The sequence below is a fragment of the Antrostomus carolinensis genome, unplaced genomic scaffold, assembly GCF_000700745.2.
Source record: "Antrostomus carolinensis isolate BGI_N321 unplaced genomic scaffold, ASM70074v2 scaffold4566, whole genome shotgun sequence".
NCBI classification, from domain to species: Eukaryota; Metazoa; Chordata; class Aves; order Caprimulgiformes; family Caprimulgidae; genus Antrostomus; species Antrostomus carolinensis.
In genome coordinates, this window is record NW_010321033.1 from 21,533 (window position 1) to 43,360 (window position 21,828).

A 21,828-nucleotide genomic window follows, 5' to 3' on the forward strand; every position below is an offset into this window, starting at 1 on the left:
CTGCTGCAGATTATGGGTGCACAGGGGTGGATCAAGGGAGCTGTCAGTGTATTCATACAGGCCTTTATGTAGAACCAGTAGGACCTGCCAGTAGTCATACAATGTGCCTCCTAGGAAAATGAGTGGTGCTTGTCATGTAGTCTCTGAGTATGTGACTGTCTACACTGGTGATAAAAAGACAAATTATGTTTTGGGGAAAATAAAATGGGCTGAGCAGTATGCTCGAACATGCCTAACCTCTCTGCAGGCTGGCTTCTCTCTTAAGCAGCCACAGCACTGCCAGTACTTGTTTTCCTAAACAGTAGCATTCATTCTGACTCCATAAGGTTAAAAACATCTTTCTCTCAATAAATAATTTCAAAGGAAAAAGTGAAAACCTGTGACACATGAGGTTTAGGTTTAAGTGGAGTTGTGCTAGCAGCCCGTTTCTGCTGCCTCGTGACCTTAGCTTTCTGTTACGTCAGCCAAGGTTAAAAAAATTGAACTTTTTCAAGGCACAGGCATTTTACTTTCAGCCTGTCTTTTAAGATGCGAATCAAAAGCTGATGTTCACAGCATTTGTTCACAGGCAGAAATAGGATGAAATGAAGACAATAGAAATAATTTAGTAAAAATTCAACAAATGAAAAGTGTGTGATGTGATATCCTAATACAGTTGATTGCGCCTACTTTTTAATATCAGGTTATTCTCAAAGTATGTTACTAATAGCTGTCTATTTGGCAATACCAGAACTTTCATTTCTGTGCTAAGAATATTTTGTGCCAAATGGTGGTGTGGTAGTCAGAGTCCTATAGAAAGATCCCATTATTTAAGGCTCATAATGTAATCTATACGTCATGCAAGATGGTAAACTGAGAACAGTCATAAATTCTTATCATTTTCAACTTTAGATCTGTGGTTGTATCTCTGGAAATAAAATTGAGGCAGTTCTTAAGGGTAAAGCCTTCGGGAGTATCTGAACTTAGAGCTGAAGTGCAGTGGGATGTAACTACTGGAAGTTAATACAGGCACTGTTAAAATCCTGTCTTGTCAGCTTAATTTCAGCATTACCTTTCCTCATTCTGCCCCTATTTCTAGTGAAGTATTTTAAACTTAGCTCTGTTATGCATTTATTTTGTAAAGTGATGCTTTTTGTACAAAAGAGGAAGAATACAGATATTTTAGACTTACTAAACTTTTTCTTTCTCTTACTTCAAAATGATGTCCATGAATCTCAGAATAGTCAACAGTGTGGGCTCTGTGGGGATAATTTTATGAATTGAAGTCAAACTCTAACAGAATTTTTGACTTTAACAATTTTTTGACAGAAATGTTGCATGTGTAATAAATCTGTTAATGCAACTATAATTTCTGTCAGGAGCTGCCTAATTGTAGTAAGTTTTATAGCACAAAAAACCCACAGCTTTTTGTGCTGCCCAGAGAAGTTTGCCTCCAAAAATGCAAGCTTTCACCTGTTTATTGTTGAGCATTTTTATGTAAAGGGTTTTTTTTTTTTTTACACAAAGATTTTCACAAAGAAAGCTTGTCCTTCCCGTCTGCTCTAATCATCTACTGCTTTTCCATTTGACTATGCACGTACTCTATCAATAGTCACAACTCTTAGCTGAAGATTCTGCTTTCACAGTAGAAAATGTAGCTCTCCTACAGCTGTTTCTGTCAGACCCAGCAGGTGCACTTGTGCCATTGGTGCCTTCTGGGAAAAGTTTGTTCTCCTAGCAACTCCAGAAATGCTTTCAGACTCAAAGAGTGAGAGTTGAAAGGGGATGCTCTTTCTGCAACGCACGATCCACAAGAAGACTGCAGAGATGGTCATCACTCCTTGTTTGTCAGGCACAGGTCCAGCCCTTATTTTGGCAATTTTTCCTCACTGAAGTCCTATCTACACTCACCTGATCTTCCTCACCACTCTAGGAGCAAACACTTCCCTTCATGCTTCCTAGAAACATCTTGTTCAACCTTCTGCAGGAAGAAAGGGAAAATTATGTCCCTTACCACTACCATCTTGCAGCAGAGGTGATCAGGATGTATTCTTATCCCTAAACCTGCTACTCTTCCTGAGGCCTTAGAGAATGAAGTAAAAACAGTCATATCTGTCAGTTAGGGGAAGGGTTTTGGGGAGGGGCAAATACTTATCTTCATGATGCTCACTCTTGCTTGACCCCATGAAGGTGAAAACAAAGTAGGTCAGAAGACAACAGATTTAATGATACGCATAAACACTGTTAAGAATTACTGACTTCATTCTAACCAGAGATATATTTCTTTCTTTTTTAACATCTTAACTCTAAGCCTTCACATCTAAGTCCATAGAAAGCATGTGTCTCCTCAGCTGGCATTTTATGAAGTAGTAACCCTGTTTGGGTGTCTACCACACGGCAGGAACCTCAAAGGTTACTTTTCTGCTGTGTGAATTAGGGGGTGACTTTTGATGAGAATGTGCTTAATAGTGGAGCTTTGAAAAGTTCCTGGAAATAACAGTGACTCTCTTACTGTTAACAGAGCTCCGGACAGTGTTGTGCAATGTTAGAGATGAGGGTTGGTAACTCAGTTGTTTAAGTACTTGCTGGCTGGATTTCTGAATAGATTTATTATTTTCACCATTGTTGTCTCGTTTACTCATCAGTACACAAATAACTAAGTAATAAATTATTCTGGTTTACCCAGATAAAACCAACAGATATTCTTGGAAGAGAATTCTAAAGGAAATGCTCACTCAATCTTTATTTCTTGTTAGAAGCCTTATCTACTAATAAGAAAATTGTAGACTGAATATTTTCAGTTTAAGTAATGAAATCTATATTAAATTGTAAATCTGAAATAGTAGCCTTCATGGATAGTCCTTGACAAATGTCATTGATGTCAGATACTTTTTTCCCAGCATTTTCTAGATGGTAAAGAATACATTTTCTCTGTGAGATTGTTTAAAGTAGGCTAGCATCAGCTTTCCTACCTTCCTCTGCAACTGATTTTGAAGCATGATAGTGAATCACTGAATCGCTATCGGAATCACTGATAGTGATTGCAGCAGTGACATTTGCTTCCTCCCTCCTCCTCCAGAGTTCTGGCTGGTCCTGGACACGGCATCAATATGAACAGTGGCAAGATATGGGCAGGCTGAGCTTGTGCATTCCCTAATGAAACTTCTGTTGGCATTAATCTGATGCTAATACTGTCATCTCTGAAAGGATGTCTGTGAAACAGAAGAAAATATGCCACTTGGCTGGAGGGGTGAACAGTGCTTCATGCAGGACATTCTGGACACTTGCTATCAGCTGGACTGTGTATAAGAAGCTAATTGTAATTTTTTCCTTCTTTCTCCAGGAACTTGAACTAGTAGTTTTTTCACACATACTTTGTATGTTTTATTTTCCCACCCCTTCCTTTGTACTCTTCATTTCAGATCTAAATGAGTGTGGACTAAAGCCACGGCCATGCAAACACCGGTGTATGAACACCTATGGCAGCTACAAGTGCTACTGTCTGAATGGCTACATGCTTATGCCAGATGGAACGTGCTCGAGTACGGCAAGGCTTGTTGATTGCTTTTTTCAAGCTCCTCAAGATCCCTGCTTGGGTTTCCCTGGGAGACTTTTATGAAATGAAGATAAGTCCCAAAGTAAAAGATTAATCTTGCTGGAAATTAGGCAGTTGCACAAGATGAGCTTCTTTTTTTTCTAATGAAATTAGGCTGAACAAAACAAGAGCAAATATTTTGATTTTATTAGTTTTATTACAAATTTCCCCAGAAGCATTCTTCGGTGCTGTAAATCACTGTTAATTGGCCTTCAAGGACAAGTGCTTGCGGTTTTCATTGCAGCAAGACACCTGCAGTTCTGCTGTATTATATTCTTATGAATGTAAAATCATTAAAGCTGCAGATGTTGGTTGTTTGACTGGTATAAAATTGTACTGTCGTCTCTCTGGAGATCAGGTTCCTACTTGCTCCCATAAAAGTGGATATTTTGAGTGTCTGGACGGAGAGAAGGGGAGAGTAATTACCGTTAATTAAAGATGCTGCTATTTTAAAATGTCAGTACTGTCCAGGAGGGTTTATAGTACATACTGGGCTTTATATACCTCATGGAGGCTGCATTCCATGTCACAACTTGCTATTTTTTTTACTTAGAGATGCAATTTGTGGAAAGAATAAATTTACTGCATATGCATTTGCTCTTTAAAGCCTGAATAGATACCTGTCAAATTCAACAAGCTTTTTTCCACTTCTATCGTAATTATACAACATCTTAATTCTCCAAAGTTTTTAGTCATTTTCTGGCACTGATTGGAGTCCTTATCTAAATATGTTACATTATTTTTCCCTAGATGCCCTTTCTTGCTCGATGGCAAACTGTCAGTATGGCTGTGATGTACTGAAGGGGGAAGTACGCTGCCGCTGTCCTTCTCCAGGACTGCAGCTGGGGCCTGATGGCAGGACCTGCATAGGTAGGTGATCAAATGTAGATTTAAGTGGGTTTTTTCTCCAGGATGTTTTTATCCTTACACTGAATACAGTTCAGGAGAATTTATCAGATGTATTTAGAATTCATCTTACATGTAGTTTAAAGATGTTTTACTAATAAGAACTGGACTAGGCCTGTTACTCAAGTGCTCTCAAATGATCTGTGTCAGAGATTGCCAGTGTTTTCCTCCAGACCTGCAAGTTTCATTGATTGCTAAAAACTCACACGGGCAGCTTGGCATCCAAGCCCTCAGCCCTTACCACTCCTGTTACTGGGTCATTTTAAGCTACTGCTAACAGAGTCCAAAATACCTGCCTGCATAAAAAAAAGAATGGGGAGGTCGGCTCTTCCTCATACCTAACAAGGTGGTGCCTAGGCTCAGGGAGTAGAGGGATAATTTGTGCAAATCATTGAGATTATACTGAGCTGAGGTGAAAGTCTGTGCCTGCTCCTGATATTAATGGGATTGAAGCTACTGTCTTTCTTCCATACTGTGAAAACTCCAGGTTAAAATAAACTCAGGAATTCAGACTGTATACTGGTGAAATGTTTTGTTCCCACGTTTGTGAATGTGGAAAAGGTGCTTATGGTTAATCAGACTGTATCGTGCCACACTCTACTATGGTCTGAAGAACAGTGTGACATGTGGTTTCATTAGTCATTAACTATACATCCTGAGTGGATATGATGCTCCAGTGATTTTATTATTTATATTCTATGCAGCGCTACAATTCCATAACCAGTAACAACACTTGCACTGAGAGCATATAAGTGAGTGTGGATGCCCTAGTTGTCCATTTGGGTATCATGGCTGTCCACAGGGCAGGTGGTTCTCCAAGTAGCTGACCTGTGCTGACCAAGAATTTGTTGACAGAGCAAGGGACAAATTCTAGATCTTCTGATGTGAGGAGGAGGCTCAGCTCTAAGAGGCTTTCTGAAGTGCATGATTGGCATGTCTGTGTATGCAAAAGAATGGGTAGGACAGGAGAAAAAAACCCACCGTTGTCACATGGTGAAAGGATTGAATTGTGATTAATCATGCTGTGGACATTATGGCAGACAGAGATCCTTGGAAGAGACTTGTGCCATACCATGGTGAGCTGAGTGATTTTAAGTGTAAGTTCAAGGAAGTTATACCAAGGATGGTAATTTGCTAGAAAAATACTTGAAAGATTCTCCTGGTGTCCATTTGTATATTCAGGCAAACTTCATACTGTGAATATGTGAATAAATAAACAAAGTGCACCTCTAATGCTAAAGACTAGTCCTCAAACCAGTTATATGAAGCTCTTGCAGTTCTTCAGTGTAGTTCTCAAAAAATGACCTTTTTTTCCCAGAAAGGTGAAGAACTGTGAACCCTCATTTCAACTGAGTGTGCATCGTTCAGATTGATCTCATAACCTATTTTAAAAATTGTCCACAAAAAATTCAGAGCAGTCTTGTACAATACAGAGAAGGTAGTCACAGCAAGAGATGCCTGCCCTTCATGGGTCATAACATGTTCTACTCCCCTTTTTTGGTAACAAGTGATTGTGACATGCACCCTTCTTGTGTTACTTCTCTATCAAGTTTGAGTTGTATTAAAACCAGTAAATACCTCCCAGGAATTTAAGCTATTTGGGGCTAAGACTGTGCCTGTTCCTCACAGGTGTACAAGCCCATCACTGTTGGGGAAGGTTGTCATCTGCAGCAAGGGTCTGGGTATTGCTGCAGTACAAATAGAAATGTAGGTGATGGTAAAAAAAAAAGTGTGCATTGGCTGCAGCTCATGAAATCCATGTTTGAGGAGAGTTTGAAAGACAGCTGGGAATGTAATGTTTATTTTTAGTACAGGTGGAAATTCCTCTAGGCATTATTCTATTCTTAGTTTAACCCGTGCTGATCATTCTTTTGTTAAAATGTTCTTTCCAGTCAATCAGTAAAGAGCCACCAAACAATTTGGCTATGAATGTAAATCATATAAACTAAATAACTGACAAAGAATTCAGCAAAGTATTCAGTGAAAATATGGATTAATTGACTAATTAATTGATTAATGATTCTTGAATCAATAAATCAAGCAGTGTTGACAGCTATTTGGATTGGGACTTTCCTTTAATGAAATTAGCAGTATACACATTTCAGCTTCAGAAGGTGTGAAATTATTTGAGGACTGAAAATAATCATTTTCACTGTAAAATAAATTCTTTCTAGTTGTTTTGGTTGTGTATAGAAACTTGAAAATATGGCTTTGTAAACTTGACAATAATATTTTTTAAAAATCAATCTCATAGTTGTTTAGTGCTTGAGTTGGTAATATGATCATACTCATAGCAGGAGAGAAGCAAGACTGTAGTTCCCTGGCACTAGGTCTGGGCATGCACCTCCAGGGCAGACCAGGCTGAGATCAGAATACAAATCACCCCTTCATGCCCAGGTTTTCATAGGAAGCAGGCATGAGCTGCAGCATGTTGCAGCAGGCAAAGGAAAACAGCCTTACCCTGTGTGGGCCCAGGTGTGAATTGGCGTGGGTCCATGGACTTGAAAGAAGCCACAGTCACTGCACTGTTTGAAAACTGCAGGAAACTAATCGTAAGCACTTGTATGCCATCTTCTAGGTAATGATCAAAAAGTGGTTTTCCCACCAGTAACGAGCATCCACCCAGCTCTTGTATTAAATGCAAGCAGTAGACTTACTTTTTTCCATTATTTTTGTGTGACTTTTCAATAGCCTATTGATTAGCAGTTCAGTTCTGTATCCCTAGGATGTATAACTGCCTAGAAAGTTAAACAATACCACTACCATGCTCTCATTATCTAACATACTTCTTGCCTTGTGGGAATTTGCAAAAACATGAATATGGACAGAGGAAAAGGCAGGACAAGCTCCTTTAAGTTTTAAAGAACATAATCCATGCCTTGATGAGTATATTCAGTGGCTAATCTTTTTCTTACTGGATTTTTTTTTTTGAAGTTGTGGTTTAAAGATTAAAAATTTTAAAAAGCCAACAAAAAACCCCCTAACTCATTGAAATCAAAAGAGTCTGAAATTTGCAACCTTGCAATAATATTTTAGTAAGGAGTAGAGATCTGTGGTTTGTAAATTAAATGACTGTAAGGAACACAGTAGAATTTGTAAAACTGTTAATAATGTACTCAAACCTTAAACCATCAATAATAGATTCAAACTAAGAGGCAGATTTATAGGGGGATTGAGGCATGTGGAGAGGTGCCCAGTATTGGCCTAATTTTCTTTCTCATTCAGGCCCTTACAGCAGCATTGCAGAAGTGCTCCTGTCTGAGAGTGAGAGGGCTGTTATTCTGGGGGGCCTGGAGTGTGGGAGCTGAGGGGTTGAATCCTTGCTGTCCTCAATAATCCTTCATGTGGAGTGGGACAGCGCCAGCAGGAGCTACTGGGAGAGTTCATCCAGCCAGTAATTCATGGCTTTAGGTCACTTCTTTTGGCTGTGGGAAACACAGCTTGGAGAATTTGAAGCTACATCTCCCCTTCCTCAGGTAGCTGCCCTAAGCGACCAGCAGTTTTGTGGTAACATCTTTTCTGTGCTGGGCGAGAGTCTCAGGCTTCCCTCTGCCCTGTTCACAAGCAGCAGGGCATCAATCACTCAGCTTTGTTTTGCACTCTTGACACCTGCAGCTGAAGTGTTCCTTTTGGGAAAAGAATTGCGTGGAGAGCAAAATCTTGCTTTCCCATAGATCAAGAGCCTGAGAGAGCTGCAGAGCAAAGGCTTGAACCGTGCCCTGTAGATAAGCAACAAATGTCAGGAGTGGCGTGCCTCAGAGGCAGCTGTGCACGCCAGGTCTCTACCTCAGTGAAGAACTAGGGTTCAAGCACTCAGCAGGCTTAAGCTTGGTGTCCAAGTGCTACCAAGTGAGTGGTAGCACAAGCAGCTTTTGTGTATCAGCCTGACCTCACTTGAGAGTTTCCCAGACAGTGAAAGCAGCTCTGGGTGAGCATCGGCTGCTCCCTGGGCCTCTGCCTGGCTTGGTAGTCAGCGTGAAGAACAGCAGCTTCTGGGAGGTGAGGGACATCAGACATTTACTGAACGTCACCCGTGTCTTCCCACTCCTCTGTCTTTGCCTGGATGTTGCTTGCTGAAGCACTGCTTCAGGTCCTGCTGGGAGCTCCTGACAGGGCAAATGGGAGCCATGTATCTCAGCGCATCAGAGGTACTTTAAGGTCACTTAGGTCACCTTGAAAGAAGGTCTCTGAAAGAAGGGTCAGCTTCAGCGCAGGCACTGTGCAGGGTAAGAGACTGCAAAGAGCAGGCACTCAAAAAGCATTTGGCCTGTGGTAACTAACTGGTAGGAGACCAGCAATACTGCACCCCCGGTATTAGCTTGAACTCTCTTTGTTTAGAGTGTGTCCTGAACAGATGAAAATTTCCTGATAGGCTCAATGGGCAGATCATGGATTAGGGACACCTGAGATTTTTTTTTTAAAAAGAACCACTTCCTACTGCAGGGTGATGTACTTGGAATGTACACATGTGACCTGTGCAACAGGAACAATAACTCAAGCATGTTTTGGAAGAATAATTACTGGACTAGTTTTTATTATTATTCCTTGCCTGTAAATCCAGATGCTCTCTTTATACCCAGTGGGACAAAAGCAAGTTCTACAAATAGCACAAAATAGCTTTTCTTCAGACAAATACCATTACAGTTTTAAGGATGAGTGTTTTGAGGCCTTGAAGAAGCTGTTGTGTGTTATGTGGGGAATTAGGGAACATCTCCTCTCCAAGGAGGAGGATAGTAGGATGGCAAGAGCATAGAGCAAGCATTCCAAATTCAGTAGCAATGCTTGTGATGCAGGTGCATCTCTTGTCACTCACAACATTTGTAAAGGCTTCTGGCACAGGAGTCGTGAAGATTTGAGTGAGTGACCAGGAGCTGAATACGCCGTTGCATCTCTTGTCACTCACAGTATTTGTAAAGGCTTCTGGCAGGATGTGTGAAGATTTGAGTGAGTGACCAGGAGCTGAAGTAAGATGGCACAGCCAGAAGTGCTCAGGTATTACTGCTGGCTGACCAGCTTGTAGCCAAAAGGACCTCATCAAAAATACCTGGCTATTCTTCTTTAGTTTTTAATTATGTGAAAACCAGCTTAATTTAATAGTATAGATTGTATTTTAACTGCTATTAAGAATAATACAGTTCCTTTGTTTCCACAGATATTGATGAATGTGCTACTGGGAGAGTTATCTGTCCACGATTTAGGCACTGCGTCAATACTTTTGGAAGCTACGTTTGCAGGTGTCATAAAGGCTTTGATCTAATGTACATCGGAGGCAAATACCAATGCCATGGTAACAACAACATATTTGTTATGTGCATGTAATAGAGTTGTGTATTGTAAACTGAAATTAATGGTTTAAAGTGGAATGTTTATTTTTTATGGCTTGGAAGCAGGTTGTTTTAGGTTGCACTGCATCTGTATTTTAGGAAAGGGTGGATTACAGAAATAGACTGTGAAAAAGAAAGCATATGTTTGGCCCCCATTCTTGTAACTGGTTTTCCTTTGGAAGCTAGTGGGAGAGCAGAGCTGATGAGCCCAGGAATCCCTTTCCAAAGCTTTTGTCCCCAGAGGTTTCACTGTGCACAGGCAATTGTAGGTGTGGAGCAGTGTGTGAGCTTAGGCTATGTCTGAGCTGTAATGCAGGTGTGCTCTGAAGCGTACCCCAAGATTCCAGATAAGAAAATGTGACTAGGGCACACCCCAGCTCCTTCCAACCCAGGCTGCCCAACTCTCCTTCTCCTGCAGACAGGTGGGGAAAAAGCAGGAATTGGGAAATAACCCGTCTTTGTCTGGACATGAGACTAGAATGCAGTTGTTGTATGCACTTCGACAAAGATGTTCCCAGATCCCACTGTCTTAGTTTCCCAGGTCCTCGACTGGTTGTGATCCTCTCACTGAAATAAGGATCATGTAGAGACAATGAGGCATTGCTTTGTGTTTGTTTAAGTATATTTTTTGGAGATAAATTTCTATGCAGAGCACTGGAATTTGGAGATTTTTGCTTGCATCACTAATAACAAACATGGAAATGCTATATAAGATGTTTCAAGAAGTTCCTACTTGATGTAGAAACATCTAGAGAGATGTACAATAGAGGAAGCATTTGATGAAAAATTCAGTTAATACCTGTGTGGTTAAGAACGTGCATATTCATACACTCAGTTTTTCTTTTCTTGTCATATCACCTTTAAGAAGTGGTTGTTAAAATTGTGATCTTCATGATCTCAACTGCAATCTACCCACAGCACATCATTGAAGCTGATGCTAAGGTATAAGCTAAGCAATACCAGAGTTCCTTTTACCCTAACATTTGTATCACCGCATTGACTTGTGACTGTCAGTCTTCTTTTTCCCACTGGCAATTCAGTTTTATTAATTTTTTTAAAATTAATATTTTTTTCCAGATGATCATACTACTGTTTGTGTTTTTGCAGGGATAAGCAGAGAGTCAAGTTTCTTTGATGTAAATGTTTTTTTCTCATGTAACTTTCTGTTGCAGATATAGATGAATGTTCCCTTGGCCACCATCACTGTGGTAGTTTTTCACGATGTTACAATACACCAGGATCCTACAAATGCAAGTGTAAAGAGGGGTACAGAGACAATGGAACAAACTGCATAGGTATGTAATGATCCTTTTAAAAAAGGAATTCTGAAATTAAATGTGTCCCATGTTGTAAATTTTAAGATACAGCACTGTCAGGCTCAGTTTCTCTTAACTATTTTTAATACTTAATAAAGGGCCGGGGAATGTAGTCAGAGTTTTCTGAGTCTTAGCATGCTCTGGTAAAAATACCTCTCCCTGAGACATTTTCATAATTAGAAAGAAATTCACCTCTCCCTGTTCACAGCTTGATTCTAGAGATTGCTCCAGGATGAGAACAACTGAGTAAGCAGGGTAGGTCTGGTCTAACAGTACATATTACTCATACCCTCTTATTATGTACACTCCACAATTGGCCCATTTCAGCAGCTCCCCTATCCACTTCCCCCTGCTCCCCAGACGCAAGCAGAGCCAAGAAAGAGGATTTCTCTGGAAGAATTCCCTGTTAGACAATTCCCTCCCTCACCTTTCTTTTGGGAGAAGCAGCCATCCCCCTTGGTACAGAGTAAGCCATTGGAGCTCTCCGACATTTGACATCCCTCAGAGGTGCAGCTCTCTGACATCTGAGTCTTTTCAAGGACCCTGTGTTCATACTTGGGTTCTGGTGTTTGGTGACTCACTGATCTCTGTAAAGAGCTGTACCGTTGCAGACTTAGTGCCTTTGGCTGTAGCTGTCATGGTAATGTGGCCTGGCTAAGGTGATCTTTTACAACCTGAGTGTTTGCAATTGTATGTGGACACACTTCACATGTATTACACTGAGACATAGTCCTGATATTTTATATTTTAATATACCATAATGTAAAAACTGCAGGGTATTCAGAAGAATAGTAATAAAGAGGTGGCCAGTGAAAAAACCTTTTTACCTGCTAACACCAAACAATTAATCATTTAACAAACACTAGTTCTTCATTTTAACTGTATTATACTTGAAACACTTGTAGACAAAATATATGACTAGTGTTCTGATTGGGGCTTTTGAGATCTCCAGTGAGATATAAAATGCTTATTAACAAATAGAAAATTATAAATAAAAAAACAGATGTTCTTGTGTTTCATGTCTGCAGAAACTCCCCTTGTGAAGCCAAGTTAAAGTTTGTTGTCCTTTCTTTATGAAGTATTTGGGGAGATGGTACTGTAAGCACTGTCACAGTGGTGTGGGTGGTGCTCAGTTCACCTCCTTTTTGTGGAGGCTGAAAAAAATGCCATTTACTTAGTTTCCTGGTGTTTAGTAAAGGTAAAGGTATAAATAAAGGCTATTGGCTTAAGTTCAATCTCCATTAAATGATTAATGCTTATTGACAAGGAGAAAAGTTTAGAAGTAGTAAAGAGATGTGAAAGGTAACTTTCTTAAGCCAAAGGTATCTGCCAAAATGGTTGTAACATTGACCAAAATGGTTGTAACATTGGAGTCTTACTAAGCTTTCCTCCACTCCTGAGTACAAACTGCTTAACACACATCTTCCTGTCTGTGTTTTTTTAATAACAATGCTTTTGGGTAAGTTTTGCCAACTCTGATAGAGAGTTGATGCTTAGAAGGAGTTGGGTATGGAAGTCTCTTGGCCTTCAGTCATTCTAAATCATCTCTGAACTGCTGTTTGAGAAATGAGAAATACTATCTAAAGGGATGTGATAATTCAGCAGTGCTGATGCTAAAGCATGTTTCTAATTAGTGGAAACATTCAGAAGAAGAGAAATTATTTCAGCAAAGACTCTCTCTGTCATAATGAAATATATTGTTAAGTTTCTCCAGCGAGAGACTCAGATGTCCATTTTGGTCCCATTTTGATTCTCTTTGCAGTTATTCCTAATGTTATGATTGAACCACCTGGTCCTTATCATATACTCAAGGGCAACAGCACACTCCCTAAGGGAGGCAGTGGTATAATCAATAGGATTCCTGAAATTGGAGGCTCAAGGCAACCCCTCAGACCACCATATGTACCTGCTGTTGTTACAGAAAGGCCAGTGACGAGGCCAACGACTCGACCTACAGCCAGGCCAACAACTCGTCCTACACCCAGGCCAACAACTCGACTGACACCAAAGCCAACCACTAGATATGTGCCAGTGACAACAAGGCCAGTAACAAAGCCAGTGACGAGGCCTCCACCTCCAACACCACCTCAACCTACAACATTAAGACCTACACTACCACCACAAAGAACTCCTCTAATAACAACTGAAGAGCCTTCACATGTTCCCACTGAAACTACATCTTCCCAGGGAACTACACATGACAACAGGATCCATCTAGATCCTCAGAAACCACGAGGAGATGTGTTCAGTAAGTAATTTTACATACCCTTTCATTTATCAGAATTGTAGATGCAGTGAGGTGAAAGCAGGCACTGTGCTGTTTGGGTTTTTTGGAGCACTTTATCAATTAGAACAAAGACATGAAACTGAAAATGGTCATATGGCAAAGCTGCACAAATAATAGATTTTATTACCTAATAAAAATGTGAGGAGGAAGTTCTGAATCAGTTCAACCCAAAATTTCATTTCTTTTCTTCCTGAAATTATTTGTGAGTGTATCATCCTGTATAAGTGCTTAACCTAATGGTGCCTTCAGACAGAAGTTTTGGAGAAATGAAAGACATCTAATTGAAAAGTATTGAAATGCAACATAATTCATAGATGGTCAATGGGTTAAAATTCAGGGAGTTGAGAGTCACCCTTAAACAGTGTATTTCCACAGCTTTAAGAATGGTAAGAAATGGGACCATGTCTGATTACCTAAAGACTCTTATGTCACCTATGTTGTATGCATTCAAATAGTCTTGGATGTTTATGACTAAGCAATGGGAAAATTGCATAAAAATAACCTAGAGGCTAATTTTATAGATTGCGTCTGTGAAAATGGATACGTGAAAAGCTGAAGATAGTAAAGATGCTCATAGCATGAGCACACGTCATTTTAAGAGCTTCTCTGAAATCTGCAGCCCCATTTCTACGCCAGCTTTAGTGCATGCCACACAAGACATTACTGGCACATGCAGACGTAGGTGTGTCTGCCAAGAAATGCTCAACACCCGATTTAATCTTTAGTTCTGCCGCTAATTTTAGAGACGGGGAGGGTGTGCTGGATCAGCCCTGGAGAGTGTGCTGGATCAGCCCTGGAGAGTGTGCTGGATCAGCCCTAAACGCTGCTGAGGCAATGTAGTAGGAGGAACAGTTTGCTGTCTCAGAGCAGGGGTGATCAGCCCTGGAGAGTGTGCTGGATCAGCCCTTCTCCTTCAGCTTGAGCTACAAAAAACGCTGCTGAGGCAATGTAGTAGGAGGAACAGTTTGCTGTCTCAGAGCAGGGGTGTAAGCAACGTGGCAGCTTTTTTCTGGGTTCTTTGGCATCTGTGTGGTAACTTCTTGGGCTGTGTTCTCTTAGGTCATTATGCAGTGAAATATTTTGTTCCTTGTAAAAAATGGTTTGTTTTCCCTGTTGACATTTTAACAGTTTGATAAATTTAAAATAGAGACAAAAGCTAATTTAGAATTTAGGAAGATAAATCTTGATACTACTCAGAGGAGTGTGCTTTTGGCTTTTTCAAGGGTATTTTTTTAAACAGTCTATATTCAGTTAAAAATCTAAAAACATTTTTATGTAAAATTCTAAAAAGGAATATAGTAAAGACTCCCAAATTTAATATAATGGGAACCAATAGTTAAAAATACAGAATTCTATGGAAATTATTCTAGACTCTAACATTGTGCTTCCCAAGTGTCTCATGTGGCAAGTGTTCTCTGGAATTCTAAAGCAGAGGGATAGTTTTTGGCTATTTTCACAAAGTCATAACAATCATCTGTACAAAGCTTATCATTTGCAATTAGTCTTTCTGTGTTCTCCCTAGAGGCTAGATTTTGAAGCTAATACTTTCAATATGTATGCTTCAGATACAATGGTTTGGAAAGTAGGAAAGTAAAAGTCTTTTCTTTTACAACTCTAAGCTCACCTTATGGTACATGTAACAAACATGGGAAAAAATGATCTTTGCAAAGTGTTGATCAGCTATTTAGATCAGCTGCCACCCTTTGAGGTTTGTGATACACATACATCGCTTCAAAGGCTTCAGTGTGCAATACAGCAGGGTTCCAACAGGTCAGGCACCAGCAATTGTTACTGGCCTTAGCAGTTAATACAGGGGCAGGTGGCTCCTCAGATGAAGTCAATAGATATGTGTCTTTAATCCCATATTATTTCTTCTATGCCCTGCTAAAGAGACACTTGATGTATATATATCTATGTGTGACATAACTGTGTGAAGGCATACTCCACCTGTGTGGTAGGAGTTGGCTTGGTGCTAGTAGTGTGATCCTTAATGAAGCTAGCGTCTTTCCTCCTCTCTTTTATCTCTTTTTCTCTCCTTTCTGCTCTTTTTTTCTGTCTTTTCTCTGCCCACTTTGAAAGTACCTAGGTAGTGGTCACTGGTGTCCTCTTCCACAATCTATCCAGAGGCATTTATTTTTTTTATTTACAGTGTTCTTGGGTTGTGGATAAGAGCTGATTTCTTTTGGCTTATACTGAGCCTCTTTTAGGTTCATTTCCCCACAGCACCCGTTTGTCCAGTTGAGGCAGCAAAAAAGCTCGTTCTCAAAAATGAATTTGCACTGTGGTCCCCATGCCTGCCTGAAAAGAGAAGAGAGAGCCTCGCTCTTGCTGCCTTTATTTGTTTCCCATGGGAGAATGCAGGCAGCAATTCAGTCATCTTATAGCACTCATTGTCTGGGAAACAGAGGAGGAAATTGATGTTAGATCCACTCAGATCATGAAGTAGGACTTAACTTCAGTTTTGTAAAGTCTTCAGAAGAGTTACAGTGTCTTCTTAGATGGTTGCTTCCTTGTGTGTCGCCAAGGGTTCTTGTATCCCAGAGAGTCACAAAAGGTAGTGTTTTATCACGTAAGGATGGGCGAAACCCAGCACAGAGAGCACTGTAGCCAGCCACCCTCGATTCTGATCTTCCAGCCCATAGCATCTGCTGAAGGCCTCAATTTTTAAAGTGCCTTTAAACTAGGTTATTGTGATGCATGGACTTTTCCGTCCTTTTTTCCCCCTCAGGCTCTGAAGCCTTAGCCAGACTTTGACAAAGCAGCATGATAGTAAATGCTGCTTTGCTTGACCATCTGAGTAGGTGGTACTTCAGCTGGGCAACCCGTGCCTGGCAAAGGGGTAGTTGGTGCGCTCTACGCTGATAGATGTCCTAGTGCACTAGACCAGATCCTGCAAACAGAGTAGTGGTCTAGGACTGGTCCACATCATGAGAGGAAACGTGCCTGGGCAAGTGTACTTTTTTTCTGCGAGCATCTCTCAAATTTTAATTTTCCATTATTTAACCTTTTCCTGAGCTTACCTTTGGTGACTTGGTGCTCCCTATTTTCTCCTTTAATTGTTACTTGACCTGCCATCCCACACACTGAGTAAACTTGCCTTAAGTTTTCACTTCAGAGCACTCTTGAATGTGCTGCTCAGCTTGAAATCAGCTGAGAACCAGTGAAATTGGTCTGTTCAGTGATGACAAAGAGCACAAATTATAATAATGCTGATAATGTTATTTAATGCCTTTGCAATTTTTGAAAGGTATTGGGTTGTGGCTTTTCTTTAGATGCTTTACACCTTTTCTAAAAATGCCTGCAGTGACTTTGGGGAGCTGCTTTTTCAGAGAACAAAAAAAAGAGTGTTTTTTAAAAATCGAATTCCTACACTTGGCCTTTGAACCACTTAGTCAGATGCAGACAGTGGAATCTGGCACCAAGGATAATCTTCTCCTGATATGGATATAGGGGGAATGGCAATGAGGGAGGAATGCAGCAATGGCTTAATATTTAACTGTTTCAGGACTGATACAAACTACAGTGAAGTACAGAGGAATCTTTTCTGGTTACTCAGATGGATAAAGTCTCTAACAAATATAACAAACTGCTCAATGAGACTATGAATTTCTGCCACCATTGGGATCTACATAAGTTTAAAGACAAAGCATAATACTAGATATCAGCAGAGCAAGAAGAAAACCCCTTTTCTGTATTAAAAGGTAGTTCAGCAATTTTCCTTCATAGCCCTTAGTGGAGATGAAAAGATTGGAATTAGGAGACTTCTCATAGCAGCTGTTAAAAATTTTAAAGATTGGATTAAAACTTGATTCTTTCTGCTCCCTCTTTCAATGTCTGAAAAGTTCTTAGTGCAGTAGATGTAATTATGTGATCCTTGAAGCTTTTGAAAAATAGGAAATGCTAAAAGCAAAGAATGTGTTTTTTTTAATTCCTTGATATCATTAGAGTAGCATCATTTTACAGTAGCATTTTAATTGTCTTCACTGTTCTGGCACCTATTTGAATGTATTTGTCGTCATATTTAAGTATTTAAGATAGGCACTTTGTTTCTGTTTGTACTCTAGAGCTAAATCCTAAGATCTGGTTTTACAAATCACACGGTTTTATCCCCAGATCTGATATGCCAGCTTCTGTAGGCTACTTATTTAGCCGTGTTTCCCTGAAACTCGGTTGCCACTCTGTACCTCCTGAATAGCCACTCATAGAAAAGCAGGCAGGTTACTTTTTATAAAATCTTCTGGAAAGATATATAATGTGATGTTTGATTTAGGTCAAAGTTAATGAGCCTTGTAACTGCCCGAGAAATGCAGGATTGGACTTCAGCGGGGTCTAGCACCATCTCTCCCCTCTTATGCCAATGGTGCTGTAGTGGGTGGGACAGTCAATGAAAGCCCTTCCCGAAATAATTCTCACTGCAAAATTTTTGAGTCTGGGGAGTTTTAGGCAACATATCCTGGACACAGTGGGTACCCAGATAAAAGCGTGAAGTGTACATCTCTGTTGCCCCTTCTTTTTAGCCCAGCATATATCAAAGTCTTCCCTGGAGGAAAACAGGACATATCCTTGTTTCCCAAGTCTGACTGACCTCTGGAGTACCCTTCCTTTTAGCTGTTTTCTACTAGTTCTGCATGAGATCTCATCACTTGTGGGGTATTTTTTGGAAGTAGATTTCAACAACTTTCAATCGTAACTATGCAGTCAAAAATTTTTTGTCCTTTTTTGTTGTTGTTTGTTTGTAACAAATGGGAAGCTTGGTCATGATTAGTGTGGAATGGAATTGCATAAGAACTCCGTGTTTGTTGTAAGGCAGAACACTGCATTATTAATAGTCATAACAATTGCTGATAACATGAAGCTGCACTCCATGTTTTATTTTGGGTTTTGTAACACCAAAACAGTGATTATTCTCTAATTACAAATAACATATGTACACACCATCTCTTATACTCCTAAACTTAGTAATTATCAAGTAAATGAAAAAAAAAAAAAGTCCTACTGTTTTCCCAAAGGATTAAACAGCTGAAAATAAATCAGTCTTATGCAGTTATTAAATGTTCCCCCCCCACACATTTAAGCATCTATGAAGAACTTAGCTAGTGAACTTTGAGAATATGGTAGTGTTGATGTATTGGCTCACTCAGAGCTTATAAAATTCTCCAAGAAAAAGAAGCCAAGTTTATATTTAACAAACGTTATCAAACCATTGAAGTTAAGTGAAAAGCACACTGATACGCTATATAAAGTACACAGAAAGGGCTTGGAAAGCTTGCAGAAAATAATTGTGCCAAATACTTTCTCCCACGATCACCACTCAACTTATTAATTGTCGTAGCAAGAAGAAGTGTACACATGGATCATATTTAGAGTCCTGCATCTCTTATGGTAACTCTTGTTTTGTATTGAGTGCACATTCCTCTAATTAGGTCCGAGCACTGAAGTGACTGTTTAAAGCTCTGCAGCACGTTCTTCTAGAAGTTCATAACAGCAGGGTTTGGAGACAACTTTAGAGAAAAGTTTTGAAGAATTATTTTTTTGTAGAGCTTTAATTACAGGCAAATACATCAACTTTAATTTAGAGAATGCTTGTATGTGTGCACAGATGTCACTCAGATTTGTATAAAAGAACTGCATTAGAAATGATATTTTAGTAAGTAAACAGAAGTGGTTTGGAAAATAAATTCCTAATGTTTCCTGCAGTATTCTCCATAAACAAGGGCCATGGGGGACTGGGAAGGGGATCCACAGGGCAAGTACAGACCTTGAGATCGTGACCTCTGAGTATCCTAGAAATCTTAGAGCACGGCAGTGAGTTTCCTCAATGTTCTCTGCCACAGAGTTCATTCAGAGCCCTGTTAATTTCCTGTGGGACTGTGGTATGAGCGTTTGGTCCCTGAGAAAGGCAGAGGGGAAGAACAGGAAGGTATTGAGGTAGAGAGTGTTAAGGTAGATGAGAAGAGGATGTGGGCACCCCATCGCTGGTGGGTGCGTGGGGGCCTGAGGGTGATGGCACTGTGAGGTTCCTCGCAGGCTGGGGTCCTCCTGAAGCACAGGGAGGGGGAAGCTTGCTTTTCCATCTGCTCCCGTGGGCTGGCCTCTTTTCATCCCTGTGCCCCAGGATGTGTCAGATCTAAAGATACTTTGAGAAAAGGCCGTGTGTCCATTCCAGACTAGCACCAGTACGTATGCACGCTGCGCTCAGCAGTTTTGAAGCAAATTGCCAACTTGTTCTTCATCATGTAGGAAATGAAGAGTATCTTTTTTCCTTAGCACAGTCCGAGCAGAGGAAAGGCAAGGTGATAATCCCTGGGGATGCAGCGTCGATGTCTCATGCGTGGGGACTGCTGCATTCCACAGGGAGCAGCAGCCTGCAGCGTGGTTGTAATGTGAGGCGACACTCCACTGTGAGGGCTTATTGAAGGCGAAATTGCAGGAGAGCATGTCCTGGCAGAAATGCCGGTAGCACGCTAACAGGATGCTGATAGTTTAGCAGGCTTACTAAGTAAATATCCTGCCACATTTGCTGCCCCAGGTGGTTGGTCACAGGAAGCCCAAGATACCGCATTACCAGGTTTTAACATCCCTGAGCAAAACCACTGCAGCTGAGTTTAAATGGTGCCAGTAGCTGCTGTGTGTTCCACAGCGGCAGGGTCTGGGCACACGTAGAGCGTTCACACACGTACCTGCTCCATCAGCTACTGCTCCTGGCTGTCCCAGGCTGTGATGCAGCTAGAGCAGTGTAAGAGTGTGTATGCTGGTACACATCAGAGCAGCTCATACCGCCCTACGCACCCCCGTGCGGGTGTGCCTGTAGCTGTGCCATGTGCTTGGTCCACTGTCCCGCCTACACCTTAGATGGAGCTCTGAGGAAGGACGGGCATATACTGCTGGGAGGGATTAGGGGTGAACGATGGTTTTTGAGCATTCCTGGTTTGATTTTCGGCTGCCTGAGGTAAACAGATTTTTTTTTTTTACATAATTGAATATAGTGTTTGTGCATAAATGTAGTGCAGGGTGATTATTGGCCTCGGTGCTGTGGGCTGTGCACACTGTAAGGTTTCTTTTGTGTTAAATCTCACAATTCTAATCACGTAAGCAAAAAACCAGATTAAACAAAGCAGAGAAAATATTATTACAAACAATGCATCCTTAAAAATTAACAGGCCAAGCCAACCTAATGTCCTTGAGGCTGTTTGGGCACTAATGTCCTAGACTGCAAATAGACATAATCCAAAATCTATAAAGGATTAAAAAAACCCAAAAACCAGAGGAGACATAATGATTCAAAAAATTACTATGATATTAAGTAGTTAATCAGCTTCCTGCAGACTTCAAGCTTTTTTTTTTATTTATTTTTATTATAAAAAATTTACATCCAAGATCTGTAGCCTGTAATATTACTTTTAAAATACATTAGCATTTGGTTGACCTTTTATGAGACTGCTTATTTTGTCCTAATTCCAAAAAGCAGGAAGCAACTTCATTTTTATTTTTCATTTTCCTGTGTCTTCTGGCTTTAGAGGAGCTCTTGCAGCAGTGCTATTTACATGTTGTCCTACTGGAAAACAGGTTCCTTCTTACCTTTGGTTTGATTTCCTAAAAACAACAGTCCTTTATTTCAGTTTAGAATTGTAAATCATCTCAATTCTTCTTGTTCTCACTTGCTGAAGAAGCTTACAGTGGCATTAAGATACTTTATTTTATGGAAAATGTGTCAAGCTTTTGATAGATAAGGCCCTTACAAATACCGTGGGTGTCAGAGGTGTCTGTAACATCTAAGGACATGTCTGAAACATATTACTGCTGTTATTAATTGTGTGCTAGACCTGCCTCTAAAAGAGGAATTTCCAAGACAGCTCTAAGCAGTGCAAGCTGTGTATCTCTAGTTGACAGCTGTCCATCAGGCATGACATAGTGTTACTCCTGGAGACTTATACAGACTGGAAGAGCAAAAGAAGTAAGTGGATCTCTTTGTAGCCACCTGGCTTTGGCAGCCATCATTCCACAAAGACCTCTTAAATTTCAGGTTGTCCTGGCTGCTGAATGTCTACTAACCTCTGCACCCGTTAATCGTCAAGTGTTCCTTCTTGCAGCTGAGAACAGCAGCTGAAGGGCAGACTGTTGGAAAGCAAAAAGTGTAATTACAGTTGAATTCCAGCCTCCATTAGAGCTCCTCCCTCTCACCTCAGTCCAATCCTGGTAATGGTTTAGGGAGCTCTAACCCTTCGCAGACAGATCATGTACCCTCGGCTGTGTTTCGAAGGCTGGGTGGGGCCTCTTCCAAGTGCCGCTGCCTCCTGTTGAGATTCTCCTCTAAACACCTGTGGAAGGCGAGTGGATCAGAAAGTTTGAGCAAAGGCTTTAATGTGGCTTTAGTTTATTGAGAAACCACCATCTTTAAAAGTGCATTTGAAGGGGAACAGT

At 40.5% G+C, this 21,828-nt stretch overlaps 1 protein-coding gene across 1 annotated transcript in view; it reads left to right on the plus strand.

Annotated features, from left to right (window-relative positions):
• The window catches only part of NPNT (nephronectin), a gene marked incomplete at its 5' end in the record, with an annotated part of 50,261 nt that overhangs the window by 20,806 nt on the left and 7,627 nt on the right, over positions 1–21,828 (plus strand). The window contains 5 exons of the mRNA XM_029085390.1: positions 3,402–3,521; positions 4,325–4,444; positions 9,633–9,767; positions 10,977–11,099; positions 13,042–13,368. Of these exons, the coding sequence (XP_028941223.1) occupies positions 3,402–3,521; positions 4,325–4,444; positions 9,633–9,767; positions 10,977–11,099; positions 13,042–13,368 (825 nt within the window). The remainder of the gene's footprint in view (positions 1–3,401; positions 3,522–4,324; positions 4,445–9,632; positions 9,768–10,976; positions 11,100–13,041; positions 13,369–21,828) is intronic.